General features: G+C 33.3%; 1 protein-coding gene across 1 annotated transcript in view; it reads right to left on the minus strand.

Moving 5' to 3' along the window:
- DNAH9 (dynein axonemal heavy chain 9) overlaps positions 1-20768 on the minus strand; it is a 572299-nt gene that overhangs the window by 340807 nt on the left and 210724 nt on the right. The window contains exons 24-26 of the mRNA XM_074264740.1: positions 15885-16010; positions 11182-11421; positions 10413-10573 (exon numbers count right to left, since the gene is read on the minus strand). Of these exons, the coding sequence (XP_074120841.1) occupies positions 10413-10573; positions 11182-11421; positions 15885-16010 (527 nt within the window). The remainder of the gene's footprint in view (positions 1-10412; positions 10574-11181; positions 11422-15884; positions 16011-20768) is intronic.

Consider the following 20768-nt stretch of genomic DNA (forward strand, 5'->3'; position numbering starts at 1 on the left):
ATAGTTTTAATTTCATCACCTGAAAATTGTCTGTTCATATCCTTTGACCATTTATCAACTGGAGAATGGCTTGATTTCTTATAAATTAGAGTCAATTCTCTGTATATTTTGGAGATGAAGCCTTTATCAGAACCTTTAACTGTAAAAATGTTTTCCCAATTTGTTACTTCCCTTCTAATCTTGTTTGCATTAGTTTTGTTTGTACAAAAGCTTCTTAATTTGATGTAATCAAAATTTTCTATTTTGTGATCAATAATGATCTCTAGTTCTCCTTTGGTCACAAATTCCTTCCTCCTCCACAAGTCTGAGAGGTAAACTATCCTATGTTCCTCTAATCTATTTATGATCTCATTCTTTATGCCTAAATCAGGGATCCATTTTGATCTTATCTAAGTATGTGGTGTTAAATGTGGGCCCATGCCTAGTTTCTGCCAAACTAATTTCCAGTTTTCCTAGCATTTTTTGTCAAATAATGAATTCTTATCCCAAAAGTTGGGGTCTTTGGGTTTTTCAAACACTAGATTGCTATATTTATTCACTATCTTGCCCTGTGAACCTAATCTATTCCACTGATCAACTAGTCTATTTCTTAGCCAATAGCAAATGGTTTTGGTGACTGCTGCTTTATAATATAGTTCTAGATCAGGTACAGCTAGGCCACCTTCATTTGAATTTTTTTTTTCATTACTTCCCTTGAAATTCTCGCTCTTTTGTTCTTCCATATGAATTTTGTTGTTATTTTTTCAAGGTCATTAAAATAGTTTCTTGGGAGTCTGATTGGTATAGCACTAAATGAATAGATTAGTTTAGGGAGTATTGTCATCTTGATTATATTCTCTCGGCCTATCCAAGAGCACTTAATGTCTTTCCAAATATTTTAATCTGACTTTATTTTTGTGGCAAGTGTTTTGTAATTTTGCTCATATAATTCCTGACTTTGCTTTGGTAGATAGATTCCCAAATATTTTATACTCTCAACATTTGTTTGGAATGGAATTTCTCTTTGTATCTCTTGCTGTTGGATTGTGTTGGTAATGTATAAAAATGCTGAGGATTTATGTGGATTTATTTTGTATCCTGCAACTTTGCTAAAGTTCTGAATTATTTCTAATAGCTTTTTAGCAGAGTCTTTGGGTTTCTCTAAGTATACCATCATATCATCTGCAAAGAGTGATAGTTTGATTTCCTCATTACCTACTCTAATTCCTTTAATCTCTTTCTCGGCTGTTATTGCCAAGGCTAGTGTTTCTATTACAATATTGAATAGTAATAGTGATAGTGGGCAACCTTGTTTCACTCCTGATTTTACTGGGAAAGGTTCCAGTTTATTGCTATCACATATGATGTTTACTGACAGTTTTAAATATATGCTCCTTATTATTTTAAGAAATAGTCCATTTATTCTTATACTCTCAAGAGATTTTAGTAGTAATGGATGTTGGATTTTATCAAATGCTTTTTCTACATCTATTGAGATGATCATATGGTTTTTGTTAATTTGGTTTTTGATATAGTTGATTATGATAATAGTTTTCCTAATGTTGTACCAGCCCTGCATTCCTGGTATAAATCCCTCTTGATCATAGTGTATTTTCCTGGGGATGATTTTCTGTAGTCTTTTTGCTAATATTTTATTTAAGATTTTAGCATCAATATTCATTAGGGACATTAGTCTATAATTTTCTTTCTCTGTTTTCAGCTTACCTGGTTTAAGTATCAGTACCATGTCTGTGTCATAAAAGGAATTTGGTAGGACTCCTTCAATCTCTATTTTTTCAAATAGTTTATATAGCATTGGAGGTAGTTGTTCTTTAAATGTTTGGTAGAATTCACATATAATTCCATCTGGTCCTGGGGATTTTTTCTTAGGGAGTTGCTTAATAGCTTGTTCTATTTCTTTTTCTGAAATGGGACTATTTAGACTATTTACTTCTTCCTCTGTTAATCTGGGCAAGCTATATTTTTGAAGGTTTTCTTCCATTTCATTTAAGTTATCGAATGTATTGGCATAAAGTTGAACAAAGTAGCTCCTAAGTATTGTTCTAATTTCCTCTTCATTAGTGGTGAGTTCTTCCTTTTCCTTTTTAAGACTAACAATTTGCTTTTCCTCTTTCCTTTTTTTTAATCAGATTTACTAAGGGTTTGTCTATTTTGTTGGTTTTTTCATAGAACCAACTCTTAGTTTTATTAATTAATTCAACAGTTTTTTTACTTTCAATTTTATTAATCTCTCCTTTTATTTTTAGAATTTCAAGTTATGTGTTTGTCTGGGGATTTTTATTTTGTTCCTTTTCTAGCATTTTTAGTTGTAAGCCCAATTCACTGACCTCCTCTTTCTCTATTTTATGCAAGTAGGCCTCTAGAGATATAAAACTTCCCCTTATTACTGCTTTGGCTGTATCCCACACATTTTGGTATGATGTCTCATTATTGTCATTTTCTTGGGTGAAGTTATTAATTATGCCTATGATTTGCTGTTTCATCCAGGCATTCTTTAGGTATGAGATTAATTAGTTTCCAATTATTTTTTGGTCTATTTTCCCCTGGCTTTTTATTGAATGTAATTTTCATTGCATTGTGGTCTGAAAAGGATGCATTTATTATTTATGCCTTACTGCATTTGATTTTGAGGTTTTTATGTCCTAGTATATAATCAATTTTTGTTTAGGTTCCATGAACTGCTGAGAAGAAAGTGTACTCCCTTGTGTCTCCATTTAGCTTTCACCAAAGATCTATCATATCAAACTTTTCTAGTATTATATTTATCTTATTGACTTCTTTCTTATTTATTTTGTGGTTTGATTTATCTAATTCTGAGAGTGCAAGGTTGAGATCTCTCACTATTATAGTTTTGCTGTCTATTTCTTTTTGCAGCTTTCTCAATTCCTCTTTTAACAATTTAGATGCTGCACCACTTGGTGCATATATGTTTAATATTGATACTGCTTCATTATCTATGCTACCCTTTAGCAGGATATAATGCCCTTCCTTATCTCTTTTAATTAGATCAATTTTTGTTCTTGCTTGATCTGAGATGAGGATGGCTTCCCCTGCTTTTTTGGCTTCACCTCAATGCCTTCACCATTCTGCTCCACCCTTTTACTTTTATTCTGAATATATCACCCCTTTTCAGGTGTGTTTCCTGTAAACAATATATAGTAGGATTCTGGTTTTTAATTCAGTCTGCTAACTGTTTCCTCTTTATGGGGGAGTTTACCCCATTCACATTTATGGTTAGAATGACTAATTCTATATTGCTTGCCATCCTGTTAAACCCCACTTATGCTTTTCTCTTTTCCTTCCTTCTTATCCCCCTACCCAGTATATTAAACCTGTGAGCACCACTTGTTTTTCACAGCACTCCCTTTTTAGTATCCCTCCCCCACCTTAAAGTTCCTCCCCCTATTTCACCCTTTTCCTCACAATTTCCGTCTTCCCTTCCCCTTAGCTTATTCCTCCCCTCCCATTTTTCAATGAAGTGGAAGAAGTTTCACCATAAATCGAATTTGTCTATTGATACTCACTGTGTTGATCCCCCTCCTTTCTTTCTCTCCGATATAATAGGTTACCTTTGCCTCTTTATGAGATGTAGTACCTACCACCACTTTACCCTTTTTTATGATATAATTTCCTTTCCACCTCTAGTTTCTAGGACAAATTATACATGTGTTCTTTACATATCTTTATGGCAGAAATATAGTTCTCAAGATTTTTTTTACCTTTTTAGAAATCTCTTGAGTTCTGCATTTGAAGATCTAACATTTTGTGTAGATCTGGTTTTTTTCATCAAGAATAGATGGAATTCATTTATTTCATTAAATGTCCATCTTCTTCCCTCGAAAAGGATGCTCATTTTTGCTGGATAACTTATTCTTGGCTGCATACCAAGTTCCATAGCCTTTCAGAATATCATTTTCCAGGCCCTTTGTTCCTTTAATTTGGACACTGCTAGATCCTGGGTTATCCTTATTGTGGCTCCTCCATATCTGAATTCCTTTTTTCTAGCAGCTTCCAATATTTTTTCCTTTGTGTGATGGTTCTTGAACTTGGCCACTATATTTCTGGGTTTTTTGATTTTAGGGTCCCTTTCAGTAGGTAAATGATGAATTTTTTCAATGTCTATTTTACCCTGTATTTCCAAAATGTCTGGGCAGTTCTCTTTGATAATTTCCTGGAAAATAGTGTCTGGGCTCTTTTTTTCCTCACATTTTTCAGGGAGTCCAATTATTCTCACATTGTCTCCTGGATCTGTTTTCCAGGTCTGTTGTCTTTCCAATAAGGTACTTGATAGTCTTTTCAATTGTTTCATTTTTCTGATTTTGCTTGACTACTTCTTGGTTTCTCCTTGAGTCAATCATTTCTACTTGTTCGATTCTAATTTTCAATGATGTATTTTCTTCACTGAGTTTTTTATATCTTTTTGTAATTGTCCAATTGAGTTTTTATCTTCCATGGAATTTTTTTTCCATTTCATCAATTTTATTTTTTAGAGAGCTGTTTTCTTTTTCCAACTCACTAATCCTGTTTTCCTTGGAGTTGTTTACCTTTTCCAGTTCACTAATTTTGATTTTCAATGATTTGATTTCTTTATCCACTCTGTCTTTAAATGTGTAGGATGATTTCTCCAGACTCTCTTGCCAAGCTTCCCTTTCCCTTTCCAATTTTTCTTCTATCTCTCTTGTGAGCCTTTTTTATTTCCTCTATGAGAGTTTTGTGTATTGAGGAGCAGATCATATCCCCCTTAGGGGATTCCTCTGGAGACAGTCTGCTTTTAGTCTCCTTAGGGTTTGAAGTCTGCTTTCTATCCATACAGAAGCTGTCAATGGTTAGAGCCCTTTTTGTTCATTTTGTCAGAGCTGGAATCGAAGAAAACAAATTGACAAGAGAAACAATTGGTCTCTTTCTGGGGTGGGAGGGGGAGGATGGGGCTGGATGGTGTTACCGGGCTTCCTTTACAGACTGCGGGACACAGCAGGGAGGAACTAACAGGACAGCAATGGCTGTGCTGTGTTTGCTCTCTGAGGCTCTAAGAACGGGCTGAGTCACTCCGGGTGGGGGTGGGGGTGGCTGGTTCAAGAGACACTAGCTTTCTGGGGTTTTATTCTTTACCTCCGGTATTTACACCTTCTCTGCTGCTCCTGGCTTTTCTGGCAAATTTCTAGGATGTCTTCTGTTTGTAATTATTTGTGGGTTTTTTCCTGGTCAAGCATTAATTCTGAGGCCTTTCATGAATTAAATTCTGAGAGAAAATGTGGAGCTCAAGCAGTTGTCTGCCTCCACACCGTCATCTTGGCCACAAGGTATAGATTACTTTCCTTACAGGATCAAGTATAATCAATGATGAGAATGTGAAAAAAAGCACTTTAAAATGTATTGTTCTTGAAACTAATTGAGAACCAGTACATTTCAGGACAGAAGAAGCCTATTGTTTAATTATAATTTTAATAAAATATATATTGTTTAATTTTATATATATATATAATATATATTGTTTAATTATAGTTTCAGCTTAGTTAATTATAGTTTCAGCTTTCAGCAACAGTATTTGCTTAAGTTTGTTTTCAAGATCTTCAATATGGTGATGAAATTTTGGTAAGGAATCCTGATGTGAATAAATTTATAAGTTAATATATTGATAGTAAGTCATTTCATATCCAAAGTTTGAAAGACTGGGCACTTTCTTTGCCTAGAAAATAGTCTTGGAAAATGGCTTAAGCCACCTCCAGGTCAAGTAACTGACAAAGTTGAGGACTAGACATTTTCTCTTATCCTCACACTTCTCTAAACCAGTGATTATGAACAAGAGATAGTGGTTTCAGCTGCCCAAGAGTCTAGGACACCAAAATTCTTAACCCCTAAAAAACCCACTCAACATATCCTTTCTTTTTAAATTTTAATAAATTTATATATTTTAAATACACATTGCTTTATGAATCATGCTGGAAGAGAAAAATCCAAGTAAAGGGAAAAACCATGGAAGAGATTAAAAAACAGAAAAAAGAAGTGAACATAGTATATGCCAATTTACATTCAGTCTCCTGAATTCTTTTTCTGTATGCAGATGGCATTTTCTGTCCAAAGTCTATTGGGATTGCTTTGGATCACTGAATCACTGAGAAGAATCAAGTCTTTCATAGTTGATCATCGCAATTCTTGCTGTTGTTGTGTACAATGCATTTCTGATTCTGCTTGATTCATTCAGCATCAGTTCATGTAAATCTTTCTAAGCCTTTCTAAAATTAGCTTGTTCATCATTTTTTGTAGAACCATAATATTTCATTATCTTCATATAACATAATTTGCTCCATCATTCCCCAACTGATATGCATCTATTCATTTTCCAATTCTTTGCTACCACAAAAAGAGTTGCTACAAACATTTTTGCATATGTGAGTCCTTTTCCCTCCTTTATAATTTCCTTGGGATACAAACCCACTAATGACATCACTGGATCAAAGGATATGCACAGTTTGGGCATAGTTCCAGAATGATTGGATCATTTCACACTTCTACCAACAATGTATTAGTGTTCCAGTTTTCCCACATCCCCTTAATTATAAATGATAATTTATCATTATCTTTTCCTGTCATCTTAGCCAATCTGAGAAGAATGACATGGTATTATGTTAATTAATTTTAATTAATTAATAAATATTAAATGTTTTAGTTTGCATTTATCTAATCAATAGTGATTTAGAGAATTTTTTCATATAACTATAGATGGCTTTAATTTTATTATCTGAAAACTGTTCATATCCTTTGACCATTTATCAATTGGGAAATGACTTGTATTCTTATAAATTTGACACAGTTCTTTATATATTTTAGAAATGAGGTCTTTATCAGAAACATTGCCCAGTTTTGTACTTCCCTTTTAACCTTGTTTTTGTTGGTTTTGTTTGTGCAAAACATTTTTAATTTATTCTAATCAAAGTTGTTCATTTTGGCTTTATAATGTTCTTTAGTTCTTCATAAATTCCTCCCTTCTCCAAAGATCTGACAGGTAAAATTATTCCTTATTCTCTTAATTTGTTTATGGTATCACCATTTATGCCCAAATTATGTACCCATTTTATATTGAAATATTATTTTGGTATAGAGTTAGCACACCCTCTCTTGATGCCCACCATGCTTTTGCAACAGAGTTGTACAAGCTAATTCATGAGCTTACACTAGAACAAAACTTTACACCCTTCCCTTTCACCCCTATATTCTGGTACCATGGAAAGCAGTGTATCAGTGTTTTATGCCACACGAGAGGTAATCTGAAAAGTTAGGAACAGCTGAAAATGGGGCAGGGTAGATGGGTGACACTGCCCTAAATTTGAGAAAAAAATCCAGATGGAGGCAGTTCAGTCTCCATGGAAGTCACTTGAGGCTGAGATTGAAGACAGTAAATCATGAATTGCCCAGCATGGGATGAGGTTAATACAGCTTTGAATTCGATACCCCATGAGAAATTCACTCAAAGGAGAAAAAGACAGAAAATGAGCGATAGAGTATTGGGGGAAAAAAGACTGAAATTGGCAAAGATCATATTAAGAAAAAAACTCAATTAAATGCCTTGAACAAACAAAGCAAATAGGAAAGATACTAATAACAGGAAGGAATATATTCTACATGTTAAGTAAAAGACTCCAGGCATCTATTAATGAGTACTGTAAGACAAAGAAAAATAAATGACAATGAAAAACTTTACTGATTACTTTCAGAAAAACAAAACAAAACAAAAATTATTTCAAATCCTCAGAAAAACAGTGGATAAATTTAATAATCTGATTTAAAAAATAAACTCTGTAAGTAAACAGGAGCAAGATCTTTAAACATAAAGAAAAAGAAACTGGAATAATGCAAAATAAATTTGCACTTCCCAGAAAGTACAAAACTAGAAGTGACAAAAAAAATAGTCAGAACATATTATACACAGCTCCAAGCTGAAACAAGAACAAAAACATCAACTAAGAATACAAAAGAAATAAAGAATACTTTTAAAATATAAAATATCAATATTGTCTGAAACCAAATAGAAACTTTAAATAATCTTAACTCAGAAAAGGAATAGAACTAAATGGAAAATTTAGGGAAATAATTATGAAACAATTCTTGTTCTAAAGAGCTTGCATTCTACTGAAGGTTACAACATGTATACACATATGTAACAGGGACAAGCCAAGAGAAGTCCATCTCCAGAGCTTCTGCAGCAAGCTCTGCCTGCTGTCAGTTCATTTGAAAGGGGCAGGAGAACCTACTTCTGGAAAGGAAGGAAACTACTTTCAAATTTAGAGCTTGTGCAGGTATTTTGATTCTTTCTGGATTGGAGAATACTTAACAAAAGGCATTAAATAGACAAGGTATAGCATATTTTCTGCCTAACTGTGATTAAGGGAATACAAGCTGCTCTAAAATTCTGCACAGGCCTATGACCTTAATATCTTCACCTGGGTTCATGTGATCCAAGGTTTTGTTCTTTTTTTCTTTATGCTTATTTTTTTTTTTTAAGTAAAGAAGTACTGGAGATTGACTATAAACTTTGAACTTCAAAAGTTTGCAGAAAGAGAAATCCATAAGTCTACTTGACAAAAATCCATAGTTGCATTTGTCTGAAGACAAACATGGATGAAAAGACAATAAAATCCAAAGATTGACATAATTGTCCTAGTTCAGGAGTAGTGAGACTAGGACTCTTCCAGTGGCTAATGCCACATGTGGAAATAACTTGGTGGAACAAGTAGCTTTGGCTTTAAATGAACTCATTCTTTCCAGGGACTGAGATGATAGATAGAAGATTGCAATATTGCCTTTCTCTACCATTTGGTGCCACCCATCCCTCCTCTCTTTATTTAAGGAGAAATACTTTGTGATTTCTCTTTTTGTTTTATATATCTATATCTGTATATCTATGTAGATATGGATAGATGTAGCATATATTGTTTTGTAGAAGTTAATTTATGTTAATTAGTTAAATTAAACCGGAGTGATTTTTATTGCAAAGAACACACTAGAATAGGGCCTCGAATTGCCAAAGATATAGAGAAGGGAGATAAAACATTAGTTGTGTGTATACAGAATGGACAGTTTAGCTAGATTGGTGTGCATGAATGGGAACAATGTATATTTAATATAACTGGGAAGATACTTTGGATCCAGGTTTTGAAGTGCTTGAAATACCAAATAGAAGAATTTATACTTGATTTTAGCAACTACAAGGAATCAATGGATTTTATTGAGCTGAGCAACTACATTATCAAATATACTTTAGGAAAATTACTTTAGTAGTTGTGTAATGGATGAATTGGAAAGGAAGGAGAATAGAGATATGGAGACCATTTTTCATCATGCCATTTGATGGTTACAAGATCATAGAATTTCATAATTGAACAAGATTTTAATAGCTACAAGTTTTAATTTATATACAAAAAGAATCTTCATTGAAATATACCTGACTGTTATGATTTTTACAAGGTAGTAAGACAGTGGAAATGATAGAGACAATAATTATCTATGTATGATTGATCTGATCCTACAAAGAGATGTTAGGGGCCAGAACTTGAAACAGGGTACTAAATGGGATTGAGGAGACAATGGTTAAATCTAATTTAGCATTGATTTAATCCTACAACAAATAATGGTTTTCTAGTGATTTAATGATTGCAGTATACTCAGTGTGTAGCATATAAAAAAGAAACTCTCAGGGCCAAAGAGGACTTCAGGAGATTCAGAGCCAGGATTCAGTCCAGGAGATTCACAAGTCAGGCAAAACAAAGAAAGACAGAAGTGGTGGCAGACTGTTCTATGGAGAACACTGAAACCAAGATCTGGGAGGCCCTCCAGAAAACTAGCCGAGCCCCAAGTAAAGGAGATAAGATTTGGAAAGAGACAGTAAGGGATTTGGACTTTTAATCCCTGGCTGCATTTGAGGTGATTATTACTTTGAACTGAAACTAAGGCTGCTCCCAGAGAACATTATATTTTAGAGAAGAACATTATACCTGACAAGTGTTATTTATCATCTGCCTAAAGAAATCAAATGAAGGAAAATTTTCTTTGAGCCAGCTGTTCTATATATCAAATTTGCCTTTTTTTCCTATACATTATTCCTTTTCCTGATATCTTGAATCAAATAGAACACGTCTACTCCTTTTACATGAAAGCATTTCAATTCTTAACAAAGTTGTCTTTACTTAAATCTTATTATCCCTAGACCATAAATGCCCAGTTCCTATAACATACCTAAGTAGACATGGACTAAGATTTAGAAAACAAATTATTTGCTCCCATATCAGGTGGCCTTGCTTTAACAAGATATATGGAATTCAACCTACAAAAATATTAATTGACAAAACAGAAAAAACAGTGGTCAAGGCTTGCTGACAAATTCTGTTTATGAGAAAAAAGAGGAATCTGGCACTCACCTATCTGTTAGTGGAGTAATCACCAGCCGGGGTGTGTTACCTAGGTATTCATAGGAGTACAGGAATTCAGCATCACAAATGTTGGCAAAGCAGTGTTTCTTCTCATCATCCCACCGATGGCGCAGCTGGGACAGCCAGAGGAAAGCCTGGGTGCTCTCTATCTATAGAAAGCAAGAGAGTAAATAATAGAAGCATATGGCTGTAATCAGATAGTAATTAGTATTTTAGGCACATAGCACACAGACTTAAATTTATAAAATCATAATCATAGAACTTTAGAGTTGTGAGTGACTTTAGTTGGACTGACCCTAGCTCCCTTTATTTGACAGATGAGGAAAACAAGTCTCAGTGATGTTAAGTACCTTGCCCAACATCACAAAGTGATCTAGTTCTAGGGTTAAAATATCATCTTTTGACTAGCTTAACAAACAGTTGTTTTCAGTATGTAATAGCATCAGCAAATAATTGCCATTGTCAGGGAAAAATACAGGTATTGCAGTATAGTATTTTTAATATATTATTTAGTGAGGGAATTTTCAACAGATGATCATACTCATATACATGTTCTCCATCCCTGTCTCTTTGGTTCTCCCTTTAGGGAAGAACAGTAATAGGAGTATACAAAGACTTAGTTTATCTAATATGACTGCACAGACTTGAATTACCTAGTGCTTTTCTAGGCTTATAGCTCTCTACAACCCTAAACTCAATTTGAACAAATGAGGCATAGTTCCCAAATGCCCAGGTGCCCATGGTTCCTGAAACCAACCTTCTGAGAGATCATCTTGGCTACTACATCCCGAGCATGTACATCAATAGTACAGATGGTCATGATTTTTTGTCGGTCACCCTTGGAGAGCTTGCCAATTAGCAAGGTGATCAGGGTGTTAAGCTGAGTAACTTGCTTCTTATAATACTCTTTCATGGCATTTTCATATCCTTCTTCCAACCTGGCAAAGGCAATGCCCACCTCAGTGGTCCACCAGATCTGGGTGCAGGTCAAAGCCACCTATAGAGTAAAGAATAATTTTGGTGAACTGATTAAATGTCCAAAATCCTTAGATAAGCTCTCTACCAAATAGCAAAGATTAGGGTATTACAAATATTTCTCTTCCCTATTTAATTGAGTCTTTGCATTATAATATTATTTTTATCATTATTTCATTATTATATTTCTGTTATGGACCGGAACTCTGAACTTGAAACAAAGGATTTTTACAAGGTGCCTAAGTCAGTGGAATTGATAGTTACAATGGTTGTTTAGCATGGTGCTTAACAGTTCTCTAGTTCAGTACATGTACTTAGTACTTAATATAGTTCAACAAGATTCACACCTATGATAAGAGAGCATATAAGCTCAGACAAACTCAGCCAGAATCACAAGTAGGGAAGACAGAGACTGTGGTGGTGGTGGTTCTCCTGCCTCCCCCACAGAAAGCAAGACAACATTCAGGAGGACTCAAGAAAGCTGGCCCGGGCCCCAAGCAAGGAGATAATAAAGGATTTGGACTTTAACCCCTGGCTACTCACCCCTGGTGATTACTGAACTGAAACAAAGGCTGCTCCCAGAGACCCCAAGAAAACAAAACCAAGAACATTACATATTTCTCTAAAACGATCACTTGATAAATTGAACTATTTAAATAAGAAGCAGAAAAAAAGGCTTGGCTTCTAGGAAGTTTGTAGAGTAGGTGAGAAGATACATGGATATATTGTAGCTAGTTATTGGACTATTTCATTGATCATAAGGTCAGTTGTTTTCTTGGAATATTTCATAGTTATATTCTATTATGTGGCACTTTATTCCAATAAGCCACATTTTTTTTCTGCTTAAGAATACCAATGTAATAATACTATATAACTTTATGCAATAATTTATTTCTTAAAATATGCTTTCAAATGCTACTTTTGGAAATTAAATTTTATTTTGAAGGAAACTGGATAAACCCTATTTTTGAAATAAAACTGAGGTAACTTTTTTGACCCATAAATACTTCTGTAATAAAAATAGTTGCAGCCAATTTGTCTGCTTTATCAATTAACATTTTTGTACATTGATTTCATATATTTTATAGGACCACCTGATAATGAGTCAAAACTAGAAGACAAAATTATTACTGGGTATAGGTAATTAGAGTAACTAGTTCCAAAGAAACCGAGAAATGTAATTAGAAGCATGGGGAATGAGATAGTTCTGCCACTTGAGGATTAAATATACGTGAAGTTCATCCACAAATAATCAGTCCATAATTTCATCCCTCTCTATGCCCTGCTCCCATCACCAAGGCAAAACAGGAATAGTGGGACCACAAGATTAATTCCTCACACTCTTCCAGACTTACTTTGTCTTATGTAATTTCTTTTTCCTCTCAAGACTAACACTATTCTTTAAAAAATTATTTTAATAGTATATTATTTTCCATTTACATGTAAAGACAGTTTTCAATATTTATTTTTGTGAGATTTTGAGTTCCAATTTTTTTCTCCCTCTCCTACAGCTCCTCTCCCCAAGATGAAAGCAATCTGATACAGGCTATATATATATATATATATATATATATATATATATATATATATATATATATATATGTATATATATACATATATATATGTATATATATAGCCATTTAAAAATATTTCTATATGAATCATATTAGGAAAGAAAAATTAAAACAAAGGGGAAAAACCATGAGAAAGAAAAAGCAAAGCAAAACAAAACAAACAAAAAAGGGGAAAATAGTATGCTTTAATTCCATATTCAGTCTCCATAGTTCTTTCACTGGATATGGATAGCAGTTTCCATTCCAAATCTATTGGACCACAATGTATTGCTGAGAAGAGCTAAGTCTATCACAGTTGAACATCATATAATTTTAATATTACTTATATAATGTTTTCTTGATTCTCCTCACTCATCAGTAAATATTTCCAGGATTTTCTGATACCAGTATGCTCATCATTCCTTATAGAACAATAATATTTCATTACATTCATATGCCATGTTCAGCCATTTACCAGTGTACGGGCATTCCCTCAGGTTTCAATTCCTTGTCACCACAAAAAGAGCTGCTACAAACAGGTCCCATGATGGCATTACTAGATCAAAGGGAATGCATAATTTTATACCCTCTGAACATAGTTCCAAATTGCTCTCCAGAATGGCTGGATCAGTTCACAGAACTCCACCAGTAATGACTTAGTGTCCCAGTTTTCTCACATCCCCCCAATACCAATCATTACCTTTCCCCATCATTTTAGCCAATCTTTTATGTGTGAGGAAGTACTGCAAACATGTTTTAATTATCATTTCTCTAGTCAAAGTGTTTTAGTTTATTTTTCATATGACTACAATTAGCTTTCATTTCATCATCTGAAAACTACTTATTCATATCCCTTCACTATTTATCAGTTGGGGAATGACTTATATTCTTATAAATTTGAATCAGTTCTCTATATATTTTAGAAATGAGGTGTTTATCACAAACATTGACTGTAAAAATTGTTTCTCTGCTTTATATTTCCCTCTAATCTTGGTTGCATTGGTTTTGTTTGTGGAAAAACTATTTTTATATAATCAAAACTATCCATTTTGCATTTCATTATACTTCTACTTCTTTGGTCATAAATTACTCCCTTTTCCAAAGATCTGACAGGTAAACTATTCTTTGCTCTCCTAATTTGCTTGTAATGTCACTTTTTATGTCTGAATCACTTACCCATTTCAACCTTATCTCTTGGTATAGGGTGTAAGATTTTGATCTATATCTAGTTTCTGCCATGATATTTTCCAATTTTCCCAGCAATTTTTATCAAATAATGAGTTCTTATCCTAGAAGCTGGAGTCTTTGGGTTTATCAAACAATACATTATTATACAAATTGACAATTGTGTCTTGTTTACTTAATCTATTTCACTGACCCACTATTCTCTTTCTTAGCCAGTACCAAATGATTCTGATGACTGCTGCTTTATAATACAGTTTTAGATCTGGTATGGGTAGGATACCATCCTTTGAATTATTTTTTTATTAATTCACTTGATATTTTGATGTATAGTTATTTGATATATATTATTATTATCATTATTATTATTATTATTATTTTGCTGAGGCATTTGGGGTTAAGTGACTTGCCAAGGGTCACACAGCTAGAAAGTGTTGTATCTGAGGTCACATTTGAACTTAGGTCTTACTGACTTCAGGGCTGGTGCTCAATCCACTGTGTCACCTGCTGCCCTGTTATTATTTTTTTCTAGCTCTATAAAACAATTTTTGGCAGCTTGTATGGTACTGATGGAGTAGACTAGTTTAGGAGAATTGTTTTTAAATTATTATTTTATTTTTAAATATTATATTATTCATTTTTATTATATTAGCTCAGCTTACTTATGAACAATTGATATTTTTCTGTTTAGATCTGACTTTATTTCTGTGAAAAGCAGTTTGTAATTGTGTTCATACAGTTCCTGGATTTGCCTTGGCAGACAAAGTTCCAAATATTTTATATTATCTACAGTTTTTTAAAATAGAATTTCTATCTCTGCTGCTCAGCTAATTACATATGGAAATATGATGATTAATGTTACATCATTATAGAATGATGATGATAGAAATAATGAATTTTGTTATTTGTTTCTAGTAGTTTTTTAGTTGATTCCCTAGGATTCTCTAAATATACCATCATATCCTCTAAAAGAGTGATATTTTGTTTTCTCATTGTCTACTCTGATTCCTTTAATTTCCTTTTCTTCTCTTATTGCTAAAACTAACATTTCTTGTACTGTATTCAATAACAGTGGTTATTGAGCCTCCTTAATTTATCCTTGAACTTATTGCGAAGCCTTCCAATCTCTAATTGGAATTAATTCTTATCTCTAACATGTATAATGCTTGCTGATGGTTAGAAGGATGCTGCTTATTATTTTAAGGAAAATGTCATTTATTCCTATGCTCCCTAGTGCTTTTAATAGGAATAGTTGCTTTATTTTGTAAAAAGCTTTTTCTGCACCTATTGAGATAATCATATGATTTCTGTTAGTTTTGTAATTCATAATCCTATTGTTTTAACTTTATATCAATTGTAGCAAATATTAAATGTGTTTTTATTGCATCCATGCCTAGTCATGATTGTCCTGTCAATATCAAGTGGAATTTATCCAGAAGGAGATACAACAGATTTGAATATGAATGTGAATATGTTCCATTCATTTAATCTTATTGACTTACAGAATAGTTTCTTCTCACTACAATGAGGAAACAGCCCAAAATGACAAACAAAGCTTGGCTTTGATCTATGGTTAGATCTAGGTATCTAGGTCCTTCCTCTTTCTAAAAAAAATATTTTGCATATTTGGAGCATCTCTCAGTTATGGTCTGATAGAAACCCAGTGTTTTGAGGCTGAAAATAGAGGAAACTCACTTTTGAAGCCACAACAAGCGAAACAACACCAAAAAGTCCTTGTAAGTTAAAATACCTGAGCAGGGTAGTCAAAGAGCCACTGTTCCCTAGGTTTCTCTTCATAGGCAGTGACACCTTCTGTCATTTCATGTCTTATGGTGGCCCTCATGTGATTAAGTACGTGATTTAGCCATATTTCAACCTAAAAGAATTCAAGGTCAGAGATTGTTTCTATTCATTGAGATGGTTGTGATTAACATGATATAATGAGACTAATGGTTTGTAGGTAGTGAATCTATTAGCAGATAGCTAGAGAACAGAATACTTTAGCAAAATTATTCATTACTTTACCATCTTTCTTTGACAGTATATTTTTAGTTTAAGGAAATACAAGGGGATCCAGTTCAGCTTTCATTTATCTTTGGGGAATGAATCAAAAATAGGAAATTCAGAGATTTAGGTATGCTGGCCCTGGAAATCACAGTATTATAGATTTACAAGCTAGAAAGGAGACCATCTAGTGGTTATGGCTCAAATTGGTTAAAGTCACAAATCAATAAAATGTGTGCTTTAGTTAACTTGAAGCTTTCAACTATACCAAGTCATTTAGTATATAGGATAGAAAACTGTCAAAGGGAAATAAAGGGTGTAAATGTCTTTTAATTTGAAATAATTATGGGATAAAAAGTTAGATTGGAGGAACAAATAGTAAGCAGGGTGCTAAGAATAAATGAAAGAATATTTCTTAAGGGATTACTATGTGCTGGGCACTGTGCTGTTACAAAATAAAAGTAAAAGAAAAGCATTACAAAAATAAAAGCAAAGACAGTTCCTGCTCTCAAAGAATTGCATTTGAAAGGGGGAAGATAACACACATTGAGGAATGGTAGATAATATTTTCACTTGGAAAGTTGTAAGGGAATTACAATTTTGTTTTTCTGTTGACTACAGATTGATTCAGAATTCTGCCCTTGATCAGATGGAACCATATAAGTGAGTTTCCCCAGCTTTAGTTAATTTTCTGTCAAGTGAATCTTGGGCTTTGTAATATAAACATATAGTTTATTTATTTGATTTTATTTTTAATTCTGTGGTTTTCAAGAACAAAAATTAATGCAAGGAAATGAGGGAAATAATTATTTTCTATTACATTAATAATCAATTATTAAATTAATATCAAGTTCTTTTCTATGTCCTCCTTTAGGCACCAGTCCCTGTAAATCAGTAAGTCAGTAAGAATATTGCTGATAGATGAGATTACCCAAATTCTCTGGGAACATGTTCCATGATCTTAAGTGGGGATCTCAGTCATCTAGGAGATCTTAAATAAAATCTAATTACTAGAATAATAAATAGAATCTAACCTAGATGAATTCCATTACCAAAGCATTAAACCTATGTCCTTGTACCTCTCAATTGGAGTTTAGGATAACTCAGCTCATGAAGGAGAAAACCAGCCAGAGTGATTTGGATAGGGATGGATTGCTTTGTCCACATTTCTAGATAGCTAAGTGTTATGAGTAAGCCACATTCTTAGCAAGAGGAGCTGAAGGCTTTCAGCCCATGTCCTCATTTCAAGGCTTTCCCCCTCATTAACTTCACAAATCTGGATTAATTTTCACATGTCGGGGTATCCCCTTTTCCAAAAGTATTTAAGTACTTTTGGAGTATACTCCATGATTTGAGTGTGCTCCATGCTTTCTTTGTCTTTGGTTGCCAAGAAAGACCACTGGCATCAATTTAATCACTATCAGCTAGCCTAATTAATACACTGATTATTAATTACCCAGAAACTATCTCTCAGGCTTTCTGTTTATCTCAGAAACATGTAAAACTTGTACATATTGAAGATCAGACTTCAAAGATTTAAATATTACTGTAGCTATTTCAAACCCACACTAAAATAGGAACAGTCACAACAAAGATAATGGTAAAGTGTGATTCAAAACAAACAAAATGCTAAAAAATAAAACCCACTTAATACATTTTTTCCTGTGAAATATGCAAAGACCCTTAGAGGGACCTGGAGGGTTGCTAATTCTTCTACAGCATAACACATATTTCTTGAAATTGGATGAACAGTGAAAGCAATTGTCATGAAGGCAAATGATTGTCATGGACAAAGCAATACAAAGACTAGAGTATTAAAGATGAGAAAACTGTAATTTTAAAAAATGAAACTAAAGCTTTCATTCAAAGTCATACCCAAACCATTGTCATTGTCAAGCCAGGTAATCTACACTTTCAATGGGAAGAAAAGTTTTGTTCTTATTGAAGGAATGATGTTCTGGAATTATAGAAATTCCTAACTAGACATGTAATGATTTAACAGCATCTTGTACCATATTTCATGTCTTCAATAGTGAAAAAAGTTATCCAGAAGATGGAGATGAATACATTGCAGTGTCTGGGAACTCTCCTCATTTAAGTCTATGTGAAAAATTATCATCTAAAATCAAATCTAGATATGAAAAAAAACAAATGTTAATCAAAAGCACAAAGTATTTGATGTAATACCTAATTTTGTGAAGTTAAAGATATGTATAAAAATTTTGTGAACTTAATGCCAAATCACACAAAACAATTCTAGCAAATAGAAAACATCTTTCATATTAAAAGTTTTATTTTAAGATGTAAAAAGTTATAATATTTGTTGTATAAATCAAAATTACATAATATAATAGGCATTATTACTGTAAAAATTAATAACTTTAATTATTTTATTTTGCCCAAGTAAAGTTGCATATCACTTCATGTCAGTGGAGGAATAAGCCAAAAGTGATATTGCAGGAAGCTTCCCAAAATTGAGTCTAAATTATGTAAAAGGTGAATTTTGAGGTTTTAGACTATTATTATAAGTGTAACTTGTTCGTACTTTAGCTGTGACTTACTAAAAAACTAGTTTCTGTGCCAGATGTTGACTGAGACTATTACATGCCATTCATCATGATTATAATGATATTTTATTTAACACTTTGAATGCTTGATTCAGAATGATTCTTTAAAATAGGAGTACATTGCAAGTCTTCTTAATCCCATTTTAATGAATATAAGAAGAAAAATCAAAATCCCAAGTCATCTTTTGATGGTGACTACTGCTTTTCCCATTCTATTAGGATGACTTAAGGTACAGATTCCTTTTCATGTGGTTGGAAAGACCCTATAGGAGGCCATAATTATAAATCAGGAAAAATAAAAGGAATTGGAAAAAAGAATCCTTGAAAGACCAAATATGGGTTTTTCAATAAGGGAGTTGATTACTGTATTTTAAAGAAAGAGTACATTTATATAAATCTTTGAATATTTTCCTACACAACAAATTCCAATTCTACCTTTGGATGAAAGAACAGAGTACCAGGAATTGATGAAGCTTCCCTAAAGGTCACTTGGTGTTAGTATACACAATCCATAGGTAAGGTAGAAAAAGAGGAAACAGGGATTGTGTACATATCAATTGGGCTGTAGGAAGGCAAAAGATACACTTTTCTCTTCAGGAAAAACAGATGCAAATTCAGGCCAGTTTGCCCAGGGAATATACCTAGGTCTAAATGGCAAACCAGAGTAAAGCAATTGGTCAGACTCCTCAATAAATAATATTGAACAAAAAAGAAAACAAATATGGTTTAAAAACTGGAATAAACACATAGATCCATTGCTTTTTTCATTCTATAGTGAGTTGGGGAGATGACTTAGAAGTACATCTTCTATTTAAATCCCTCCTTTAGCCCAAGTGGCTAAAGTGACTAAGTGACATTTTCTGGCTTATTTTTGATATAACAACTAAAAAAGAGATTTTTTAAAGTGTTTTGGGACTAGGTGAAATGCAGGGACAAGCCTGGTACTATTGTAACTATGACTCAAAAGAACATACACTCAAATTAGTTCTAGAAACAACTGCCATGCTATTTTCAGCATTTTACTGGCCCATTCAGAGAGCAAAAGTCTTCAAGTTTTCCTAAGGGAATGAAAACTGCTTATTCTGTGGCAGAAGTATGAAAAGTTGGTTAAAGTTGAGTTCCCAAGGCTAACTTATATCCCTATAATCATTGTTACTTGTGCAAAGATGGGACATAAGGACATGGAAGGTTTCTCAAGACTCTAGAAAATCCTAAAGGGATACTACTGTATCCCTTAAAGAGTGGAAGTATCGCAGAAGATAGGAATTTTTTTCCTTGGGGATGAGAAATATTTGCCATTAGATGAGAATTTGCCAGGATGAGATGGTGTGGTGGATAGCGAGCCAAGCCTACAGTCAGAAAGACCTAAGTTCAGATGTGGCCTCAGATACTTACTAGCTATATGACCTTAGACAAATCATTTAAATTGATTACATCAATTTCCTTATCTGTAAAATGGATGCAATAATATTATCTAACTCCAGGACTATTGTGAGGCTCAAATGAGATAATAACTGTAAAGTACTTGGCACAGTGCCTGGTACATAGTAAGTGCTATACAAATGATCACTATATATATATATATATTTTTTTTTTTTTTTTTTTGAATCTCTACTGGGACAGAAAGTGGTTTGTTCCAAAATTACTAATCATTGATATTTTATACATTTTACTAATTTGGGTTGGATGCTTTTAAAAATTCCTTTTTCCTATGAATAATTCTTTGGACAGAAAGACGTGAATTTGTGAATAATATCTAGTATTAAAGTGGATATTAACAGAAGTTTAAGTCAAATGAAGCTGAATATTTAAAGGAAGGATGTAGGCTTGAGGGAAAGTATATAATAGTTCTGCTTCTCTCATGAATGCCCAGCTGTCTAGGTTGATATTAATCATTTTAGAATTTAGCTGTCTTTTAGAATTCCAGTAAAAGGATCTCTCTCTCTCTCTCTCTCTCTCTCTCTCTCTCTCTCTCTCTCTCTCTCTCTCTCTCTCTCTCTCTCTCTCTCTCTCTTTTAACTCCAGTAAAAGGAAGGGAGGCTATGGAGAAAAATAAATCCTAC

This window comes from Sminthopsis crassicaudata, chromosome 4, assembly GCF_048593235.1.
Source record: "Sminthopsis crassicaudata isolate SCR6 chromosome 4, ASM4859323v1, whole genome shotgun sequence".
Lineage (NCBI taxonomy): Eukaryota > Metazoa > Chordata > Mammalia > Dasyuromorphia > Dasyuridae > Sminthopsis > Sminthopsis crassicaudata.